The 23,289-nt window shown below is 41.9% G+C and overlaps 1 protein-coding gene across 3 annotated transcripts in view; it reads left to right on the top strand.

Annotated features, from left to right (window-relative positions):
* Window positions 1-23,289, top strand: part of CORIN (corin, serine peptidase) — a 235,731-nt gene that overhangs the window by 141,545 nt on the left and 70,897 nt on the right. For 2 of the 3 annotated variants that reach the window (XM_077847933.1, XM_077847932.1), the window contains exons 6-9: window positions 5,982-6,095; window positions 16,376-16,483; window positions 19,309-19,419; window positions 21,136-21,252. In XM_077847933.1, coding sequence (XP_077704059.1) covers window positions 5,982-6,095; window positions 16,376-16,483; window positions 19,309-19,419; window positions 21,136-21,252 — 450 coding nt within the window. The remainder of the gene's footprint in view (window positions 1-5,981; window positions 6,096-16,375; window positions 16,484-19,308; window positions 19,420-21,135; window positions 21,253-23,289) is intronic. The other variant, XM_077847934.1, reaches the window with a different exon arrangement.

Below are 23,289 nucleotides of genomic sequence, written 5' to 3'. Positions count from 1 at the left end.
CATTAATTGCATGATTTTCTTTGCTTTTTGGCAATATATTGTGCTTCCTTGGGATTGAGGTGACTTTTTCCCATCATATATTAACTAAGAACCTCCTGAGTGCCAGCCACTCTCCTTGGGCCCAGGAACATGGGAAATATGACAGGCATGGGCTTCACTTTCTTAAAGCCAGTGGCATGCCCCAGCCCTAAGCTCTTCTTCACACCCCCACCCTGCACTTTTCCACTGCCTTGCTAAAGCCACCAGGTGCACATGGTCCACACAGGGGATGCTTCTTAATCACCTGGCTCTGGTGGTGAGAAGGCATTCCTGGGTACCATAGGATTGAAACTACTGGACAGTTCTTGGAAGGCTAGATATATGCACCCTTATGTTTATTAAAGCATTATTTACAATAGCCAAAATATGGAAGCAACTGAAATATCCATCCACAGATGAACAGATACAAAATGGATATATCTCACATATATATATATATATAATTGAATATTACTCAGCCATAAAAAAGAATGAAGTATTACCATTTGCAACAAAATGGATGGATCTAGAGAGTGTAATGCTAAGTGAAATAAGTCAGAGGAAGACAAATACCATATGATTTCATTCATATGTGGAAATTAAGAAACAAAACAAATGAACAAAGAAAAAGAGACAAAAAAGACTCTTAAATATGGGGAATAAATTAGTGGATACCAGAAAGGAAGTGGGCAGGGTGGGGAGTGAGGATGGGTGAAATAGATGGAGATTAAGAATACACTTATCATGATGAGCACTGAGTAATGTATAGAACTGTTGAATCACTATATTGTACTCAAGAGTAATATAATTAATTAACTAACTGTATGTTAATCATACTGGAGTTGTAACTAATTAATTAAAAGTGGATTAAAGACATTTTCCCAAAGACATACAAATGGCCAACAGGTACATGAAAAGATGCTCAATATTATTAAGGGAGATGTAAATCAAAAGCACATTGAGATATCACCTCACATCTGTTAGAATAGCTATTATCAAGGAATGTCTGGGTGGCACAGTTGGTTAAGGGTCTGACTCTTGATTTGAGCTCAGGTCATGATCTCAAGTTTGTGAGATTGAGCCCCACATCAGGTTCTGCACTGATCATGGGGCCTGCTTGGGATTCTCTCTCTCCTTTCTCTTCCCCTCCCTACTTGCTCTCTCTCTTTCTCAAAACAAACAAACAAACAAAAAACCATTATAAAAAAAAAGAAATAACAAACATTGGTGAGGATGTGGAATAAAGGGAACCCTTGTGCAGTGTTAGTAGTAGGAGCCTTTAATACCCCATTTACATCAATGGATAGATTATCTAGACAACAAATCAATAGACATTGACCTTAAATGATACATTAGACAAGATGGACTTAACAGATATTTATAGAACATTCCATCCAAAAGTAGCAAAATATACACTTTTCTCAAATGCACATGGAACACTCTCCAGGATAGATTATATGTTAGGCCAGAAAACAAGTCTTAATAAATTTAAGAAGATTGAAATCATATCAAGGATCTTTCAGAGCACGATGGTGTGAAACTAGAAATCAAAGAAGAAAACTGAAAAAGTGACATATATGTGTAGATTAAACAAGTTGTTATATATATATATATATATATATATATATATATATAGTGAGTCAATGAAAAGTTTAAAGGAGAAATCAAAAAGTACCTTGAAACAAATGAAAATGGAAATATAACTTATCAAAATCTTTGGGATGCAGTAAAAGCAATTCAAAGAGGGAGGTTCAAGCAACAAGAAAAATCCCAAATAACAATCTAATAACAATCTAAACTTACATCTAAAGAACTAGAGAAGAAAAAGAAAAAAAAAGCTCAAAGTTAGTAGAAGGAAGAAAATAACAAAGATCAAAGCAGAAATAAATGAAATAGAAACTGAAAAGATAATAGAAAAGATCAATGAAACTAAGAGCTGATCTTTGAAAAGATAAACAACATTGACAAATCTTTACACTCCCCAAGAGAAAAGAGAGGGCTCAAAGAAATAAAATTAGAAATGGAAGAGGAGAAGTTACAACTGATACTATAGAAATATGAAGAATCTTTAAAAACTATGAACAGGTATACACCAGCAAATTAGACAACCTAGAAGAAATGAATAAATTCCTAGAACAGACAATCTTCCATGATTGAATAATGAAGAAGTTGAAAATCTGAGTAGACCAATTACAAGACAGGAGATGAGTCAGTAACCAAAAACCTCCCAGCAAGAAACAGAAGTCCAGGATCAGATGGCTTCACTAGTGAATTCTACCAAATATTTAAAGATTTAATACCTGTTCTTTTCAAACTCTTCCAAAAAGCTAAAGAGGAAAGAACTTTTCCAAATTCATTTTACAAGGCCAGCATTACCCTGATACTAAAACTGGACAAGGACATCACAAGAAAGAAAGGAAAGAAGGAAAGAAAAGGAAATGAAAGTGAAGGGAAGAGAAAGGAAGAGAAAAATGATAGGCCAATATCTCTGATGAACACAGATGCAAAACTCCATGACATTTTTCACAGAAATAGAACAACCTTTAAATTTTAAATCACAAAATTTCCTGACTAGCCAAAACAATCTTGAGAAAAAAGAACAACACTGGAGGTATCACACACCCTGGTTTCAAACTGTATTATAAAGTCATAGTAATCACAGCAGTATGGTACTGGCATAAAAACAGACACATGAATCAATGAAACAGAACAGAGAGCCCAGAAGTAAACTTGTGCATATATGGTCAATTAATTTACAACAAAGGAGGCAACAATAAATAGTGGGGTAAGGATGAGCTCTTTAACAAATGGTGTTGGGAAAATTGGACAGCCATATGCTAAAGAATGAAACCAGACCACTTTCTAACACCATACACAAAAATGAACTCAAAATGGATTAAAGACTTGAATGTAAGACCTGAAATCATAAAATTTATAGAAGAAAACATAGATGGAAAGCCCCTTGACATCAGTCTTATTGATGAATTTTTGGATCAGACTCCAAAAGCAAAGACAAAAATACCAAAGATAAACAAGTGGGACTACTTCAAACTAAAAAGCTTCTGCACAGCAAAGGAAACCATCTGCAAAATGCAAAGGCAAGCTACTTAATGGGAGAAGATATTTGCAAATGATATATTCAATAAGGGGTCAATATCCAAAATATATAAAGAAGGTATACAACCTATAGCAGCAGCAGCAGCAGCAATAACAACAAACCACAATCTGATTTTTTAATTGGGCGGAAGATCCGAATAGACATTTTTTCCAAAGAAGACATGCAGACGGCCAAAAGACACATGAAAAGATGTGCAATATCACTAACCATCAAGGAAATGCAAATCAAAAGCACAGTGAGGTATCAGTTCATACCCGTTACAATGGCTATTATCAAAAAGGCAAGAAATAACAAATGTTGGCAAAGATGCGGAGAAAAGGAAACCCTCATGCACTTTTGGTGGGAATGTAAATTGGTGCAGCCACTATGGAAGATAATATGGAAGTGACTCAAAAAATTAAAAATAAAACTACCATTTGATCTAGTAATTCCACTTCTGGGTATTTATTTATGTGAAGGAAAGGAAAACACTAAACTGAAAAGATATACGCACCCCTTTGTTCATTGGAGCATTACTTACAAAAGCCAAGATACGTAAACAATCTAAGTGGTTATTGATAGATGAAAGGATAAAGAAAATGTTATATATATATAACTTGCATATATATATATATATATATATATATATATATATATATATATACAAAAAAAAAAGTAATACCCTGCCATTTATAACAAGATGAGTGTGCCTGGAGGGTATTATGCTGAGTGAAATAAGTCAGAGAAACACAAATACTGTATGATCTCACATGTGGAATCTACAAAACAATGCAAAGGAACAAATGAGACAAAACACAACACATGGATACAGAGAACAAAATGATGGTTTCTAGAGGAGAGGGTGGTTGGGTGTGAATGAAATGGGGGTGAATGGGGGTCAGGGGTACAAACTTACAGCTATCAAATAAGTTAGTCATGGGGATACAATGTACAGAATGGTGACTGTAGTCCATAATGCTGCAGTGCTTATTTGCAAGTCGCCAAGAGAGTAAATCTTAGAAGTTCTCATCATAAGAAAAAAACATTCTAACTTTGAATGGTGATGGATGGTAACCAGACTTACAGAGGTGATCATTTGACCGTAGATATAAATATTGAATTATTATGCTGTATAATAACCTGAAACTAAGATAATGTTATGTGTCAATTATATTTCAATAAAAAAAACACAATGTATAAGAACATTTGAAAATTCAGAGTAAAGTAAAATGAAGAAAATAAAAATTACTGTAAATCCTAATACTAGGGAGAATCATGGTAACCTTTGAGATACTTTTTCCTAGGCCACATTGTTTCATGTTTTTCTCATACAGAATGGTGTTTCCACTCCAATTATCCACTCAAATTATCTTGAACTTTGTTCCAAGACATCAAGTATTTTCTGCAGTGTGCTTTTCAATGGCTGTAACAGTATTTCTTATTTTGAAGGTAACAAAATTTATTTAACCAGCCCCTACTGTTGCATAGCTATTTTATCCTTTCCTTATAAATCCTGATGGTATAAATATACTTAAAAATAAAAACTTGCACTTATTTATAATGATTTCCTTTGTATGAGGTCCAAGAAATAAGATGCTTGGTTAAAGGTTAAAATGTGCATTTTATTTTATTTTTTAAAGGTTTTATTTATTTGAGAGAGAGAGGGAGAGCATGAGTGGGGAGGAGAGGGAGAAGCAGGCTCCCCACTGTGCGGGGAGCTCATTGTGGGACTCTATCCCAGGACCCTGGGATCATGGTCAGAACTGAAGGCAGATGCTTAACCGATTAAACCACCCAGGCACCCCTAAAGTGTGCATTTTAAAGGCATTTGATACACATTACCAAATATTTACATGTATTTCAACACTCATTTTATTTTGAAAAGCAATTAATCCCCCCCAACCTTTATTAAGTAGTCTCCCCACCCCAGCCTGGAGCCCAAAAAGGGGCTTGAACTCACCACCTGGAGATCAAGACTTGAGCTAAGCTCAAGCTCAAGCCTGATTAACAGGCTGAGTCACCCAGGTTGACCCCTGATTTTTTCCCTTTGTTAATGATTTTCCTTAAAAATCTTACCTATATTGTCTACCATAATTTTGAAACAATTATTTGCTGAGTTTTTATTTTAAAAAGGGCACCATCATATACTAAAAAGCAAAAAATATCAAAGTGTAACTGTGTTAAAGAAAAGAATGAAAAAATTATTAGCTAATGTTATCTCATATCCCTTACACCAAAATAGACTGATAATTTTAACTGGCTTTTTTTTTTTTTTTTTTTTTTTTTTTTAAGGCAAATAAATATATTTGACTACAGGGCAGGGTGCCCAGAGGCTTGGTTCAAGCACACAATTGACAATTGACTCTTTTTACTATAACTTTTTCTGTGCAACATTGAGAAGCCTTTGAGAAGAGGGTTGTAGGGTTTGTTTGTTTTTTAATGTTTGTTAACCAGTAGTACTTCATTTTAAGTAAATTGCAACTATTAAGAAAAATACTCACATATGCCCCCACCCCCCACCTCCCTAGGCACAGGCTGTGCAACTGGTGAGCCGGCCCTCTTCTGCCCTAGGCCTGGGACCCCCTCCTGCCCTGGGCCTGGGACCCCCTCCTGCCCTGGGCATGGGACCCTCTCAGCTACAAGCCCATGGGGGGAGGTTTGGGTTTTTTCTCTTTTCTCGGGCAAACCGTCTTTGTGGCTTTCCCAGGTAGTCTCACAGTCAATGTTCTAGAAGGTCCAAGAGCACCGGGTGGGGGACGTGGAGACAGATCTAGAGCGGCAAGGAGGGCTCTCTCTGCTCGGTATGTGTCCTGACTTTCCAGGAAAAAGGCTTGTTCTGACCGGGTTTCCCTCCCTCCTTTCCCAGCGCTCTGCGGCGGGGGCGACAGCTTCCAGTGCGCCAGCGGGCTGTGCGTGCCCCACAAGCTGCGCTGCAACGGCCACAACGACTGCGGGGACTGGAGCGACGAGGCTCAGTGCAGTAGGCGTGGGGCGGGGGGGGCGGGGCTGTGGGAAGGGGCGGGGCGACTGGGGAGAGGGCGTGGTCTGGGCGGGGCTGTGGGCGGGGCGTTGGGAAGGGGAGAGGGCGTGGTCTGGGCGGGGCGTCCGGGAGGGGCGGGGCGACGGGGAGGGGAGGGGCGAGTGGGGAGAGGGTGCGGGCGAGGCGTCGGGAGAAGGGGCGGGGCGTCGGGAGAGCGGGCAGGCGGGCAGGTGTCAGGTGCAGGGGAAACCGACAGCCACCCCGGGTCAGACCCCGACGACCACAGGACCTTGGCATAGACGCGTGTTAGTTTGCCTGGAGCAAACGTGGGCCGGCCGAGTGTTTGAGCCCCTTTCAAAGGCGCAATTCCGTTAGGAGCTCAAGACCTAGAGGTCTCGATGGAAACGTGTTTTGCATCCAGTGTCTTAAAACTGGAAGAGGGTCTTTTGTTGGTCTCGCGTGGGTGAGGATCTTGGTTTTGTTTTGTCGGTTTCATGAATAGAAAGGTCCGTTTTTTCAAAAAGAGGACATTTTCAATAGAGAGATGTCTCACCCTCGGGACCCTTGACATTCCTGACACAGCAGATGTGAAGTCTCTTGTTTGTGTTTCTCTAAATTTAGAGATAGTCTATGGTGTTAACTACTTTAAATCCATGGATTGCTCGATCCAGCCATAAACAATTTATTTACTGTGGATCTGATGAGTTGTTTTGATTGAATTGGTCGGTGTTTGTCTAATATTGTAGGAGTCCGCTTGGGCTGTGGTATAAAATATCACAGGCCCTGTGGCTTAAACAGGAGAAAGTCATTCTCTTGTGGTTCTGGAGGCCAGAGAGTCTAAGATGAAGGTCAACAAAGTTCAGTTTCTGATGAGAGTTATTTTCTTGGCTTCTAGGCAGCTTGCATCTTCCTGCACGCTCACCTGACCTCTTTGGAGGCGGAGAGGGTGAGGGAGAGGGTTCTGGGGTCTCCTCCTCTTAGAAGGGTCCTATTAGGTTAGGACCCCACACCTTTATGACCTCATGTAGCCTTTATCACCTCCTTAAAAGGCCTGTCTCCAAATACAGTTATCTGGGAGCTAAATCTAAACAAACGCATTTTGGGAAGACAAGCATTCTGTCCATAACATATGTATTTATGTTCATATATACACTCAGCTTTTTTTTAAAGATTTCTTTATTCATGAGACACAGAGAGAGAGAGGCAGAGTCATAGGCAGAGGGAGAAGTGGGCTCCGTGCAGGGAGCCGGATGTGGGACGTGATCTCAGGTCCCCAGGATCACGGGGACGGGAAGGTGGCACTAAACCGCTGAGCCACCCGGGCTGCCCATATATTCAGCTTTCAAGTTGTTTTGCACTTATGCAACAGATAAAAAAGGAAAAATTAGCTTCAATAATACATCGCAGGATTTGCATCCAAAGCAGAGCCATATGCAATTGTGTTCTAATTACTTTTATAACTTATTAATTTTATTTTTTAAAAGATTTTACATATTTATTTGACAGAGAGAGAGCACAAGCAGGGGGAGCAGCAGAAGGAGAGGGAGAAGGAGGCTTTCCACTGAGCAGGGAGCTCAATAGGATACCAGGACCCTGGGGTCATGACCTTAGCTCAAGGCAGATGCTTAGCCAACTGAGCCACCCAGGCACCCCTAATTGCTTTTTAATGGTTATAATCAGCAAAAGCTCTGTTTTAGTCCCTGTAGGAGCTACCAAGGCTATATAAGAGCTCATAATTGTTGACCTTAATGGAAAGCTTCTATGGTCAGTTTGCCAGGTGGAACACCTCTATAACACCATATAGATGAAGGGTTGGGATGCTTATTTATCATAAGTTTTGAAAGGTATCATATTATGGTTCTATTTCAGGTCAGTGTTTCCCAAACTGGTGTACCTGAGCCTTAAAAATTGCTTGAGAAAAAAAATAATTTGACAAATGCTATCACATCTACTTTTCAGAGAGTTGCAATACATATTCACACATTAAAAGTTCTGAGAAATGCCACAGTTTTTAAAAAGACGAATTCATTTTGCTTAACTTGGTATTTCCTCAGAATTGTTCGTTCCTCTACACCCCCACCTTTATTTATTGTTCACTTTTATTTATTGCATTCTTTTTTATTATTATTATTTGGTGTAATATGGAGCATCCTACGGAACTTCAGACATGCCCCCCATATTTTGGAAATGTTTTCACCAAGACATTTGTTTTTCTAATTTGGAACTCCCTCTTCAGAAAAGCTTGTAGCATATGGTTTTACACGAACAACATTTTCATGGGATGTAGACTTTAGGGAGTATTGCTGTGGATTTAGGAGGGAATATTTTATAGAGCACCCACAGTAGGGAATTATAATTATAATTCACTAGAATTATATCCAAAAATGGGAAATGTGGTGGAATCTTTTCCTTCTCTTCTAATGTGGCCCATGGGGGCATTATTAAAATTCCGCATGGGCCTCTGCCCCAGTGGTGGGCCAACACCGCTCATCATTACCTTCCTTCATTGCACGGAGCGCATCGAGCATTGCACTTTGCACAGTAAGAGATTGTGGCCACAATTTGCAATTGAATTTGAAGGAGTACATTTTCCTAGTCAGTGACTGAACAAAGCAGGCATCACTGTCCTGTAAGGCATAGAGCAATGTCCTGGGAGCCGAAGAGTTTATAGAGGCAGATACGGACTTTCCTCAGGAGCAGAAAAGTCCTATTTCCACGCCCATGTGCTCCAGTCAGCTGAGGAAATAAAATACATCCCTTCAGAAATTTTGTCTATGAAAATGCTTAGTTAGACGTTGAAAGATTGGCGTGTAATTATTTCCAAACTCACAAGGACATTCGACTCTGAGTTTTAACAGGCAGTGCCTGGGGCATTTCAGTGCATTTATTGAGGGTGCCCCCCTCCCAGTGCCCCACCCCTGCAGTGAAGGCATAGGGTAAGTCCGAAATAGGGCATGGATGCCAATCAGAGCATGCATGCAGCCTACAGACTCCTGCGGGGGGGGGGGGGGCAGTTTTGGTAGGCCTAGGCCGGCTCCCTGGGTGCACTGGCAGAGGAGGAGGGGGGTTGCCTTCCAAGAAAGGAAGGGAAGGAATTATTATTTGTGAGTCCCCTGATCAACTCTGCTAGAGGCATCTATTTACATGATCTGATTTAATTTTCAGCAAAGGAGGTATTACTCCTTTTGTAGAGACGCAGAGCTGAGGTTGAGAGTTGATGGATGACTGTGCCAGGAGTTCAGAGTGCAAGATTTGAACCTGGTCTTCTATTACTTGTTTGTTTGCCTTTTTTCTTTTTTAATCAAAGTGTAGTTGACACACAACGTTATATTAGTTTTAGGGGTGCAACCCAGTGATTCAACAATTCTGTATGTTACATCAGCAAGCCAGGTATCCGGGACCTCTTCCTGACTTTCTCCCCTAACTGATTTTGTCACTTTTTTCAATCTCTTCCTAAGTGTTTGTAGCTTGAATGCATTTCCAACCACCTGGAACAATTCCAGTGGTGTAATGAAAAGATTTTCAAAAATTAAAAGTTTTCTTTTAGAAAGTCCTCCTCTGTGACTTTAGGCAGGCTACCCCTCAATTGCTGGCTTTGTCCCAGAGGCTGGCTGCACATTAGCATCTGCAGGAAGGCCCACCTGCAGGGATCTTAACTCAGTTGGTCTGGAGGTGGAACCCAGCAGTACCTTTGCAAAACTGCCCGGGCAATTCCAATATGCGGCCAGATTTGAAACCACTGGACTAGGGAGTATCTGGTGTCTCTTTTGTTACTCACATCCTATCACTTTTTGATTCTATAGCCAGCTCTAGAACAGTGTCTGGTACATAGCTAGTCCTTAGCAAATGAATAATGGCTGTCACAAAGCAAAGAGCTTTAAGGAAAAGAGTTGTCACAAAGAAAACAGCTGCCCCCTTATGCCACGTAAAATCACTGTCAAATATTTTTGGAAATCATTTGCTCGAATTTAGGGTAAAATTGGTTGACTTGTATTTTAGTATAATTATACTACATACTATACTGATTATACTATGTACTAATTATACTGGGTTAACTACTTATTCTGAGTCTAACTAATTATACTAATCACCACAAAGTGTAGTGGTTACTCATGCAAGCTCTTGAGTCAGGCTGCCTGGGGCTCCTATCTCTTCTTTACCATTTCCTGCTTCTGTGAATTTGGGGAAGTCACTCAATCTATCTGGGCCTGAGGGTCCTCATCAGTAAAATGGAGACAATAACAGTAACTGTCTCTAGAACTCTTGTGCGGAATAATGAACCCTCGGCTAAGCAGCACAGACTGTCGTCTGTCTGGCATGTGATATCTCTGAAGGAATGCTAAGTTATTGCCATTTTATTCACCACATCTTCCCTCACCTCCATCTTGCACCTCACCTCCATCCATCCCTGCCCCGAACCTCTCACCTCCAGGCTGTATAGGATGACCACTTGAAGTCTTGGAGACAGCTGATAAAGGTCAGGGGATATGCTGAGGAAACAGAAACACTAAAATATGCACAATGGCTTTATTATTTTTTTGTTTAGAAGATTTTTATTTATTTGGGGGGGCAGAGGGAAAGAGAGAGAGAAGCAGACTCCTCACTGAGTGTGGAGCTGGACACAGGGCTCGGTCTCACTACCCTGAGATCATGACCTGAGCCAAAACCAAGACTCAGATGCATAACCAACTGAGTCACCCAGGTGCCCCAAATATCCACAACAGCTTTATTTTATTTTATTTTTTTAAATTTTTATTTATTTATGATAGTCACAGAGAGAGGGAGAGGCAGAGACACAGGCAGAGGGAGAAGCAGGCTCCATGCACCGGGAGCCTGACGTGGGACTCGATCCTGGGTCTCCAGGATCGCGCCCTGGGCCAAAGGCAGGCGCCAAACCGCTGCGCCACCCAGGGATCCCCCACAACAGCTTTAAAACCAGCACCAGGTGAAGCTGTTTTAGAAAGGAGGCAACCCAAACAGCATGAAATAAAAACTGGTGTTCCAGATGATGTTTCTAAATCACCCCAAATGACCATATTTACTGTATCCTTTTTACTAAGGCAGGGATGCCAGTAAATACCAGAAATATTTCCATTAAAATAACAAAAAAGGAAAATATTGCATTCTACAATGAAGGAAGGAGCTTCAGATGTCTGGAAAATTCACTTCTGTTTAGTAACCATCTGTTACACGAATCGATAAAACTTGAATATACTTGAATATTCTAGAAATCCTGCTACATGTGAAGCATGTTCTCGATACCCAGGAAATACAGAGATTGTTAAGACATGGGTTCTTTCTGCATGAGTCTTTGAGTCTAATCAGAGAAATAACATATACACATGGAGATCATTGAATACAGTACTTTAAGGCAATATGATAGAGGAGATGTCATAAAGGAAAAGAATTGGTGTAAACAAAAAGACAAGGCAGGTAGGTCCTTTGAGTATGACAAAGACAGCATCATGAGGAGTTATGTTGGTGTGGAGAAAGCTGTTGGAAAGATGGGATTGAAACCAGGCCTTGGACACAAGTGATGTTTGGAAAATCTAATTCAGTGGTTCTGAAGCGAAGGCAGTTTTGAGGTGTACGGAGACATACTTGATTGTCACAGGTAAGGACTTTGGAGGACGTGCTGTTGACATTTAGTGGGTAGAGGTGAGAGATGCTGTTCAACATCCTACAATGCACGGGATAGTGCTCACAGCAAAAATTACCCACTCAAAATCGTCAGTAGTACTGCTGTGGAGAAGTCTTCCTTCAGGGCTAGGAGTCGTCAGTCAGAAGAACCCGGGGTGTCAAGAAACCTTGGTAACTGCAATGAGTTGGGCAACTGTGGGCAAACCAAGTAACCTCTCTGGTCATCTCAAACCGAGGGCGCCCCTGGGTGGAAACTGAGCCTCCATACTTGAATCTTGAGGCAACACAATTATGTTTATAGACTCATAGAGACTGAGCTAAAAGAATGAAGCTCTGGATGAAAGGTGTTCTGTTCTTAAATTTTCTCCTTTAATGATAATTTTAAGGGACAAGAGTTAATAACTAGTGTAAGATACCAAACAGAAATGAGTATCAACATGCAAGAACTTCAGAAGTAACATTTGGTATCAGGTACTCAAGAAGAAAAAAAAAATCCATATCTAGAAAAACATCTACCTTAGGTTACATAAAATTATGCTTGTGTTGAGCAAGGAAGTCACAGCAAAAGGCTTTTGAAAATTTTGATTTGTTGGCCCTAAATTGTGCTGGCAACATCTCTTTTCAGTTCAAATAAACATTTATTCCAATAAAAGGAGGCACTGTGATCTTTGCTACTTGCTATTCATTTCTGCTAGGCGGGGCCTCGGGTTAAGGTTTTGTGTGTTTACTAATCACACAGACCTTAGGGAGGTGACAAGTTGTTTTCCAAGGGCAGCTAATTTTGTATCTAAACTCTGAAAACGGCTTCTAACCAAGTAAGTCATCATGATGGAAAAGTTGAATCTGCACCTGTGTGAATAATAAGGAATTTTTTTAAATGCTTGAGTCATCTCCGTTTATGAAATAAATGTTTATTTTTATGAAATCACTTAATAAATGACAGCGTTAATTTAAAGAATATCTAGGACAGGGTGTTTTGATATGAATTACCAGGGTTTTCAGAATGGGCCTCATAGAGGGGATGCATGAATCTTTGGAAATTTTTGATGTGTTCCAAGGTTAATCAGATTCTAAAAGGAGTATGTGATTCTCTAGTTTTACCAACCAAAAAAAAAAAGTGTGCTGCTAAAAAAAAAAATTAACTCATATGGTTAAAATATGTCACCCTTCCACCTCACCCCCTCCTCTGGGGAATGCAAATACTTTTGCACTGATGGTCAGGTCACGGCCCCTGGTTTTTGCTGATTCTAGCATACTAATTCGAAACTTCCCACAAGAGTAGTTTAGATGAAAAAACAGAGCAAAAATCAAAAAGACCTAAAACTTCCCAAGGAAATGTATATATTTTGATGCACAAATTCCTCAACTCTGCTCAGTGGGCAGGAGACCAAAGTTGTAACCTTTCTCGACTGGACTAGCAGGAGTGCCCAGGCAGTGGGGTGCAGGGTGAGGAGTTAGCACCCTCTGCTGAGTGGGAAGAAATAGTCCTGTCGAGTGAAAACTAGGACCTCTTTTTAGTGCATTTTCCCTTATGATGGTCATCCTTGTTATTAAAACTATTCAGCCTGGGGGAAATTAAAAAATGAAAAGTACTTACAAAGTTCTGCATGTGTTATAAGTGTGAGCATATGTGTAGGCACGTATGTGTGTGTGTTGTCCACATACACACCCTTTTAATGTGGACCCTGAACAGATGGTCCCTAAGGCTCTTTACACTTTTAAAATGATGTAATCCTAAAAGTATTTAAGTAGCTTCTTCGAAGAAGGCTTCAGGAAATAGAAATTTATAATTCATGTAGTAATAAGTATAATATTTTTTAAAAGATGTTTTAAAAAGATTTTATTAAAATAAAAGAGACACAGGCAGAGGGAGAAGTAGGCTCCCTGTGGGGAGCCCGATGCAGGACTCGATCCCGCAACCCCAGGATCATGACCTGAGCCGAAGGTAGACGCTCAACTGCTGAGCCACCTGGTGCCCAACAAGTATCATATTTTGATGTATGTGGCTAACAGTTTAATTGATCAATGCCCAAGAATTTTGATCCTTGTCAAAATTCAAATTATCATGGAGTTTGGGATGTTTATAGTGAAAAGTACCCATCACCAGTCACGTAAGATGCAGACATAGGCTTGAGGAGAAACCATCAGCTAGAATTTAGGAGACTGGACTATTGATCATTAAACTTAATTCGCTTTTTGTTGTTGTTGTTGTTAAAGATTTTATTTATTTATTTGAGAGAGGAGAGAGAGAGATGGAGAGCAGGAGCATGAGTAGGGAGGAGAGGGAGAAGCAGGCTCCCCCCTGAGCAGGTTGCTTGACGCGGAGGCTCGATCCCAGGACCCCGGGATCATGACCTGAGCCGAAGGCAGACGCTTAACTGACTGAGCCACCCACCCAGGTGCCCCCATTTAATTGATTTTAAATAACAGAAAAGATAATACATTCAAGAAATCTCATTTCTTATTAAGTGCAGGCTTCTTTACACAGATTAAATTAAAACATTGTTATAGCTTCATGAGGTGCAATTTCCATACATATGTTATCCCATTGATTTGTAGTAAATTTATAGAGTCGTATGACCATCACCACAATCCCCTTCTCGAACTTCTTCAACTCCTCTCAGATTCCCTCCCACCTGTTTGTAGCCAATCCCACTTCCACTCCTCCAGCTACAGATAACCGCTGCTCTGATCTCTGTCTCTCTAAGTTTTCTTTTTCTAGGAATTTCATAAATGGATTGTACAATATGTAGTCTTTGTATCTGGTTTCTCTTATTTAGCATAATGATTTCGAGGTTCATCTATGCTCTCGCACGTATCAATAGTGTGATAGTTTTTTTTTTTTTTAGCAGTGTGATAGTTTTAATTTAAGCTGGATAGTATTTCATCATTTGAATATTCTATACTTTGTTTATTCATTCACCAGCTGGTGAGCGTTTGGATTGTTTCTAGTCTTTGGCTATTGTGTATAATGCTGCCATGAACGTTTACATCCAAGTCTTTGTGTGGATGTCTATCTCATTTCTCTTGGGTAGATTTCTGAGGTTGGAATTCATAAATCGTATGATAAGGCTATAGTTAACTTTATGAAAAGCTACCATACTGCTCTCTAGTGTGGCATTACTGCTTTATATCCCCACCAACTACATATGAGAGTTTCAGTGTCCCAAAAGCCTTGCTAATACTTGGTATTTTTAAAAAAATTATTATTATAGACACCTTAGGGGATATGTAATGGTACCTCGTTGTGGTTTTAATTTGCATTTCCTTAATAACTAGTTCTATGGAGCACCTTTTTTATGTGCTTATTAGCTATTTGCACATCTTCTGTAAAGATTTTCTATTCGACTCTTTTGTGGATTTGTAATTGAGTTGTCTGATTATTGACTGTAGGAGTTCTATATATATTCTGGGTCTAAGTGCTTTGTCAGATACATGATTTGCAACTTTTATTTCAGTATGTGCCTTGTCTTATTATTTTCTTAATAGTATCTTTTGAGACACAAATATTTTTTACTTTAATGAAGTCCATTTACTATTATTTTTTTTTTAATGGCTTGTGTTTTGGTCATTATATCTAAGAATGTGGTATATCCAAGGATTCTTCCAAGGTCAAAAAGATTTCTTTTTCCTATTTTTTTTTCCTAGAGGCGTCATAATTTTAGCTCTTACATCGAAGCCCATGATCCACTTTGAGAAAATTTTTGCATACAGGTTGAGGTAAAAGCCAGACTTTGCAATTGGCCCACCACCATTTGTTGAAGAGCACTATTTCTCCATTGAATTATGTTGGCATCTTACATATATTAATTTGCATTACACAGATTTATTACTCTCTTCCCCAAACCCTATTAAGCAATTGATCTTATCCCAATGTCATAAATCGCTTCACAGACTCATAGATTTTTAACGAATACGCTCAAGTTCCCACAGCTAGTAGATGGTGGAACCAGGATACTCAACTATCTGGTTTACCCACGTACAAGATCTACCTTATTAAAATTTCATTGCATGTTGCTTACTTCAATATTAAACGTTAAGCTCCCTGCGGTTACACATCCCTTAGTCTTATCCTGCCACTGTAATCTAGTCCAGTACTGCTTATTCGAGGGTCCTGTTATGAAACACTCAGTTGACTTGAGTGATAAAATTTGTGTGAAAATAACAACCTTATAATCTAAATAATTGTTTCTCTCAATTATGTTTATGCTTATCATTGCCAAAACTAGACTTTCACTTTAAAGGAAACAAGTACTCACTCTCTATTAAAAGTCATTCATTCTGCATGAGCACAAGCTTCATTATGAACCTAGTTCATTCAACTAGGTTGAGAGTGTTACTTGTTATAAAGGAACTTTCATATTGACTGTACAGTGGATCTCACATAAAGACTTTCAGAAAGTGATAGAAGCATCAGCTTGGAAGCCAGGAGGTCCTCGTCCTGGCTCTGTAGTAACCCATGTGACCTTGAGCAAGACCTTGGATCTCTCTGTACCACAGTCTCCCCACTGGTAAAACAGTAGATGTGGACCCGGTAACCATTATGATTTGCCTCTCATGATGTGCTCTTGTTAAATGAAGTACTACTGTAACACCCTGCTCTGCTCTGGTGACACATCAGTGGCTTCTCTTATGTGCAGACTGCAGCGAGAATCTCTTCCACTGTCACACGGGCAAGTGCCTTAATTACAGCCTCGTGTGTGATGGATACGATGACTGTGGGGACCTGAGTGATGAGCAGAACTGTGGTAAGTAGGCTTGTTTCCCTAAAGGTTTTCATTTAAAGTTACAGAAATGTATAATCCAGAACTCGTAGCTCTGGATTGTTGTTGTTAAAGTGATTAGCAAATTAAGTTAGAAAATGATTGGTTTCTTAATTTTTAGAAAGAGTTCGTTTTTTTCAATTACTGGTCTCAGTCACGTCTTATGTGTAAATGTAATATTTCTCATATAGACTCATAATAAGGAGGTGCTTAAGAAGTGGAGTAGAAAGATGGGTTACAGTTGTTAATATGGTAATAATTTTTTCCTCCTTGAAAGTGTTCTATTTCTCTTTTTGGTTGGAAGCAATGGCTCATATTTAGATTTTGAGCTCTAGAGCAAAACTTGGCAGGCACATATTGTCATGTGTCTGATCCCCTCATTATATGCAACCAAGGACCCCTCCTTTATTTGATTGCCAAGCATTGCAGGGACAGCTTCTGCAGTGGTGATATATAGGGTTAGGACACGCACATTTATTTTATGTACAAAATCTGATCTGATCTTTTAAGAAAATGAACCTGCCTGCTACTTTTAAGTTTACACCTATAAACAACATCTTCCCAATTCCCCACCCCAGACCTTGGTAGCTACCATTCTACTCTTTGTTTTTTTTTTTTTTTTTTTTTTTTTTTTTTTTTTTTTTACAAATTCAGCTAAGATTCCACATAAAAGTGCTATCACACAGATATTTGTCTTTTACTTTGACTTACCTCACTTAGCATAAACACACAATGTTATATATCCACTACATCTTAATAAATAAAAGGATGAACCTACTATTTAAAGAGCTGTGTTCAGTTGTGAATGCCATCTCATGAATTAAAAGCAGCAAACTTCCTTTTCCTTATTTACCTTTTTGACTTTGTGGTTGACCTTTAGAATTTTTAAGTAGTGTATTATTTTTTTTTAATTTTTATTTATTTATGATAGTCACACACACACAGAGAGAGAGGCAGAGACACAGGCAGAGGGAGAAGCAGGCTCCATGCACCAGGAGCCCGACGTGGGATTCGATCCCGGGTCTCCAGGATCGCGCCCTGGGCCAAAGGCAGGCGCCAAACCGCTGCGCCACCCAGGGATCCCTAAGTAGTGTATTATTGAGTGACGTGAGGACTTTGTAATACGAACAAAAAGGCAGGCTAACAGGAGGAGATACCCTGGGCAAATAATGTGAAATATTAGAAATTCACATGTGAAATATTAGAAATTCTAATTCTAAAATATTAGAATTTCAGCATTAGAAAATGTTGAAGCAGGTGTTGGGGAAGGATCAGAGAAATGCCTTGGAGTGGCCAGTGTCAGAAGTGGCCCCATACTGGGAAACTAGATAGTTTCTAGAAGCAGCTGTCTAGCTGCCCCCTCACTACATCCATAAAAATATTGTTAATGTGCATATGTACAAATAATCCCACATGTTAGTAGGTAGATATGGATTCTCTTTGGGGACTGAGTAATCATGGGACAAATAATGAGAGGCAGTTTTGATTGTATATATCATAGAATTTAGAGTTGGAAGAGGCCTTACAGGTGATCTAATCCAAAACCTCCTTTTAGTAGTGAAATCACTGGAGAAAAGAGAAAGGGAAGTGTGGGGGATTGGGTGGAGGGCTTGGGTGTAGCTTGGTAGTTGGACAGGTCAATGGAGAAGGCTAGGGTATAGTTACTGTGTGATCAAGAATGGTCTAACCACTCAACCTAATTCCTCTGAAGATGGTAGGATGTCACGAAATGTGCTTTTGGGGTGACTTTGCCCCTATGCACTGGTAATTATTTCCCTTAGGTCAGTCTTTGCCCCCAGCTGCCCATTGTTAGCAGGCTGAGCATGTGGTGGTTCTTCTGGTTTCTGCGCTGGCATCTGATCTATTATGTCTTTCTTCTTCTCCCTGCACTCCATCTTCCATACACCTTACTTTATTGATCAGTTTGTCCTTTCAGATCCATGGTTGCTCTATGAGTCTGTGTTAGTGGCAGTGGCACCGTTAACAGATACTCATAATAGTTCCCCAGTATTGAATCTGTCACCTGTGAATCCATATACTTCTTTTAAAGTGTTATTTATATTAAGGTTATTCCACTTCTCGTGGTAAAGAATACTATAGGTTCTGCTCTTTGTGAGAAGAAACATTGCTTGATTCCTTTTTTTTTTTTTTTCTCCAGGAATGTATAGTTTGGGGAAGAGGTTAAATCCAGGCTAAAAAGAATCATGAAAAAAATATAAATATTCCGGATTTCTTACCCAGCAGTTTTTTTTCCCATATGAATGTACATATTAAGATAGAAAGAATAGAAAATAGAAAGCAAAGCTAAGCATTGGGGAAAATGGAGATATTTGCCTTCCCAATTTTCCATAGAGAGGTGGTTACAATTCTTAGAAACATGGTAGCATGGTCACAAATACATCCAATCAGCTATCTACATTGTGAAATCTACACCGCAGTTCTGTTTATTTTAGCCACTGTACAAATCAAGTGTTTTCCATAAGGAAAGAAAACAACAAAACAAAACAAAAAACAGGAACTATGGGTCCTGAGAAAGCTGGCCACTTGTTACTCATCTGAAAAACAGACAGGTCTTACCCCACAGAGATAGTGGTCAGTGGGTCACGTGCTTGTGTAGGCGGTGGCATTTTAACTGTGCCAGGCCCATCATAGAAAAACTATTAACGAAAAAAAAAAAAGGAAAAAGAAAAAGTATTAACGATATTGGAACAATTGGAACAGACTCTGTTCACCTGGAGCTAGGAGTCATTCCATTCCAAGCGTTTGTCATGCTGATTTTCTACATCCCCACGAGTTTTTGTTTTCTCCAGATTGCAATCCCACAAAGGAGCATCGCTGTGGAGATGGGCGCTGCATCGCAATAGAGTGGGTGTGCGACGGTGACCATGACTGTGTGGATAAGTCTGACGAGGTCAATTGCTGTGAGTGCCCTGAGGATTTCCATTTGCTTGTTGTTTTTTTTTTTTTTTTCATTTTTACCCATTTAGACAAATAGACTATCCAGCATTCAAAGGGAAGGTCGTTATATTTTGAGTCTAATCTATAAAGATGATAATTCAGCAAAGTGATGACAATACCAATGTCATGTCTCTGGCTTGCACATGTCTCTCCCCAGCCCTCCAAGCTTAATTTGGCAGCTCTGGCCAAGCAGGTGTCTGTTTTCTCCATCGCTGGCCACGCAGCTCCTGTCTGCAACGGTGACCTTGTCAAAGGAGATGTTCTTCCCAAAGATTGAGGAATTTTTCCTGCCAACTGCATATGAGCAGTTAAGCTTCCCTGCATGAGGGTCCAAATATGTTCTCAGGCACCATTTGTGGGAGGACATGGAGAGAATTGCCAGAGAGAAGCAAGCTCTCATAGAGTTCATAGAGTTACACAGAGCCCACGATAATAATTATAACTTTATGGGCTGTTGTGTTTCTGGGTGAGTAAACAGTCTGGAATCTTGAAGCTAGGTGTTAAAAGAGAGCAATGTTGACCCGAAAGAGTTAATATGATGCATCTTACGCATGCTCAAACTCATTAAAGTTTTTATCCCATCCTTTACTGTCTAATAAAAATAGACAAAGTGGATTATTTAGTTTGCCTATAATTAAAAGCAAAAAAAGAAATCTGGCTTGCATGATTTCTGACATTAGAAAAGTCATCTAAATTAATTAACAAATGCAATGCCCAACTTTCCCCTTCCCAAATTGAGTTGGAACTGGAAATATCACTTGAGTCTTGTTGGCGGACATAGTGGAACAGAGTGGGCTGCAGCTCCATGGATCTTGGGGAAGCTGGGCCTGGGGCTCACGTCCAAGGATTCGGGTGCTGACCCTTGGTTCAAGCATAGGGAGCGGTGACACGGCCAGTAACTCAGCGAAGGTTGAGGCCACATGATACAGGGGTTTCTGAGGCTCCAGGAGACAACAGGGATGCAATGTAGGCAACCTGGAGGAAGGCAGGTTAGTAACCAGGTGACCATCCTGACTGGCAGGTGTCCTAAGCAGGTGTTGACATCGGGTGTTTCTTGTGTGCAGGGTCCTGAGTTCTTTGACACACATCATTTTGTTGGCCCCTTAGATCAGGTTGGAATAAAGGGAAATCCTTGGGTATTTTCAGTAAGATGAGAGGAGACCAGGAGCTTGCCTTCCCATTCCGGCACCAGCTTTTAACAGTCTGTAACTTTGAGACAACACGAACCTCTCCAGACTTCAGGGTCCTTGTTCTACAGCCTTGGCTCGTGCGCACTGGCAAGCCCGTCCCAGGGCCTGAGGTCAGGTGCACACCCGCCTAGCACGTGGCTACCGAACCCCAAGCCTTTAACCCGTTGTGACCTCTGGGTGGTAGTGAAGCCACGATCGTGAGCCTCATTAGCACAATTTCTCACCGTGTCCTGATGGAGAAAAAGTTCGTTGTCAGTAAGCCGGGCGGAGTAAGGCAGGGAAGAGTCTAGAAAGAAAACCTGCTGTTCCCCAAACCGCTTGGCCTGAGGCAGATTCGTGGCTCGCTCCTTCGCGGACGGGACCCTGCAGACACTCGGGGCGCGTCACTTGGTGATGCTGGGCGGGCGTCGTGTCCCACCCGCGGACAGACGGACGGACGGACCCGGGCGGGGGACCGGGGGTGAGGGTGAGCGCCGCCGCCTTCCGCAGCCTGTCGCAGCCAGGGCCTGGCGGAGTGCCGCAGCGGGCAGTGCATCCCCAGCACGTTCCGGTGCGACGGCGACGAGGACTGCAGGGACGGCACGGACGAGGAGGACTGCGGCGCCGGTGAGTGTGCGGCCGCGGCTGGCGGAGCCGGGGCTCACAGCGGCCCGCAGGAGGCCTAACAGGTGGCCCGCCTGCGTGCACCTGCTTCACGAGCCTATGTGGTGCACCTGCTTCCCTACACCCCCGTGGTGCACCTGCTTCCCCACCGTCTCCCCGCCCACCGTGGTGCACCTGCTTCCCGACGCCCCCCCCATGGTGCACGTGCTTCCCAACCCTCCGACCCCCCCGTGGTGCACCTGCTTCCCCACCGTCTCCCCCCCCCCACCGTGGTGCACGTGCTTCCCCACCGTCTCCCCCCCCCCCACCGTGGTGCACGTGCTTCCCCACCCTCCCACCCCGTGGTGCACGTGCTTCCCCACCGTCTCCCCCCACCCCGTGGTGCATGTGCTTCCCCACCGTCTCCCCCCCTCCGTGATGCACGTGCTTCCCCACCGTCCCCCCCCCGTGATGCACGTGCTTCCCCACCGTCTCCCCCCCATGATGCACGTGCTTCCCCACCGTCCCCCCCCCGTGATGCACGTGCTTCCCCACCGTCTCCCCCCGCCTCCGTGATGCACGTGCTTCCCCACCGTCCCCCCCCCGTGATGCACGTGCTTCCCCACTGTCTCCCCCCCATGATGCACGTGCTTCCCCACCGTCCCCCCCCCCCCCGTGATGCACGTGCTTCCCCACCGTCTTCCCCCATGCACGTGCTTCCCCACCGTCCCCCCACCCCCCGCCCCGTGATGCACGTGCTTCCCCACCGTCCGCCCCCTCCCCCCGTGGTGCATGTGGTCCCCGAGCCTCTCGCCCTGAGAGGTCCTTCCGGGAGGGGGCTGAACCTTTGCGCAGCAGGGACCTTCAGGTCACTGTTGGGGCAAAGTGAACAGGGTGGTGATGGGACAGCTGAATCCGGGGGACTCCCGTTGAATGAGATTAGGTTCCAGTTAGGAACTGGAGGAACTGGCTTCTGCAAGTAAACGTGAAAAGCTCCTAAAGTAACTGAGGTCAGAGAAGCTTGCCTTTCCTTCCATCCTTCCATCCTTTCATTCTTCCTTCCTTTCTGTTCAGCAGTGTCATTTTATTTTTTAAGTTTTTATTTAAATCCTAGTTGGTTAGTGTGCAGGCTAGTAACTGGCTTCGGGAGCAGAGGCTAGTGATTTAGTGGAGCCGTTTCATGCCTCGCATGACGGAGCCATTCGCTCCACCGCACTCGGAAAGGGGCGCTGATGTCATCGGTGAAGCTCAAAAAGAAAAAGTAAGTCAAATACGTTGGTTTTTCAACAACATCTGTGTCAGAAAAGAAAGTTGCACGCTGATGGTTTGAAGCCCCACTTGGTGGAGAAGCATCTCTTGGCGCCGGGCTGGTAGGAGGCCCAGGGGACTTAAAAATCACTGCATTTGTTTATCAGCGACCTTGCCACCCACCAGTACGGCCTAGTCCTTAGGAAGGGGGTCGTGGGGCCCAGCTGCCCGGGGTCCAAGCACCAGCTCTGCTACCTTCTATCTGCTTGACTTGAGGCTGGTAACTGAACTCTGTTGTGTCTCAGTTTCTGTGCTGCAAACTCACAGGGTTGGCACAAGGTAAGTGTGAGCTATTACTACGTGGCTGTTGTGCAAAAACATGCCTTAATACAAAAAATATTTGTATCACAAATCAGCTACTGAGATTGGTCACCTGTAGCTAAATTAGTTTTGTCTTAATGAATACTGGTCATTGGAATAGCCTTAGTGAAAAAGCATTCCTGACCTAAAGGGAGACCCTTTTAATCTCATTAAAAAGTAATTAGTAATTAATTACTAATTACCTAGTAATTTAGGTATTAAATTAGGTACAGATTTAATACCTAAAACATCAGACGAGTGCTTCGTTTTACCAGTTTTAAAATTCAGAAGCAGATTCTTTTCTGGCCATGGGTTATTATGTGCATATCAGCCAAGCACCTCCTTTGGGATTAAATTGTTCTTTCTACATAATTCGTCTCTGTTTGAGATAATTTTGGATTCTTCACTATGCAATGGTGAGATTTATAAATTATTTCCTTCAATGTGAGATGT

The sequence above is a fragment of the Canis aureus genome, chromosome 14 (genome assembly GCF_053574225.1).
Source record: "Canis aureus isolate CA01 chromosome 14, VMU_Caureus_v.1.0, whole genome shotgun sequence".
Lineage (NCBI taxonomy): Eukaryota > Metazoa > Chordata > Mammalia > Carnivora > Canidae > Canis > Canis aureus.
The sequence above is the reverse complement of the archived record's forward strand: the minus strand, read 5'-3'. Positions and strand labels throughout refer to the sequence as shown.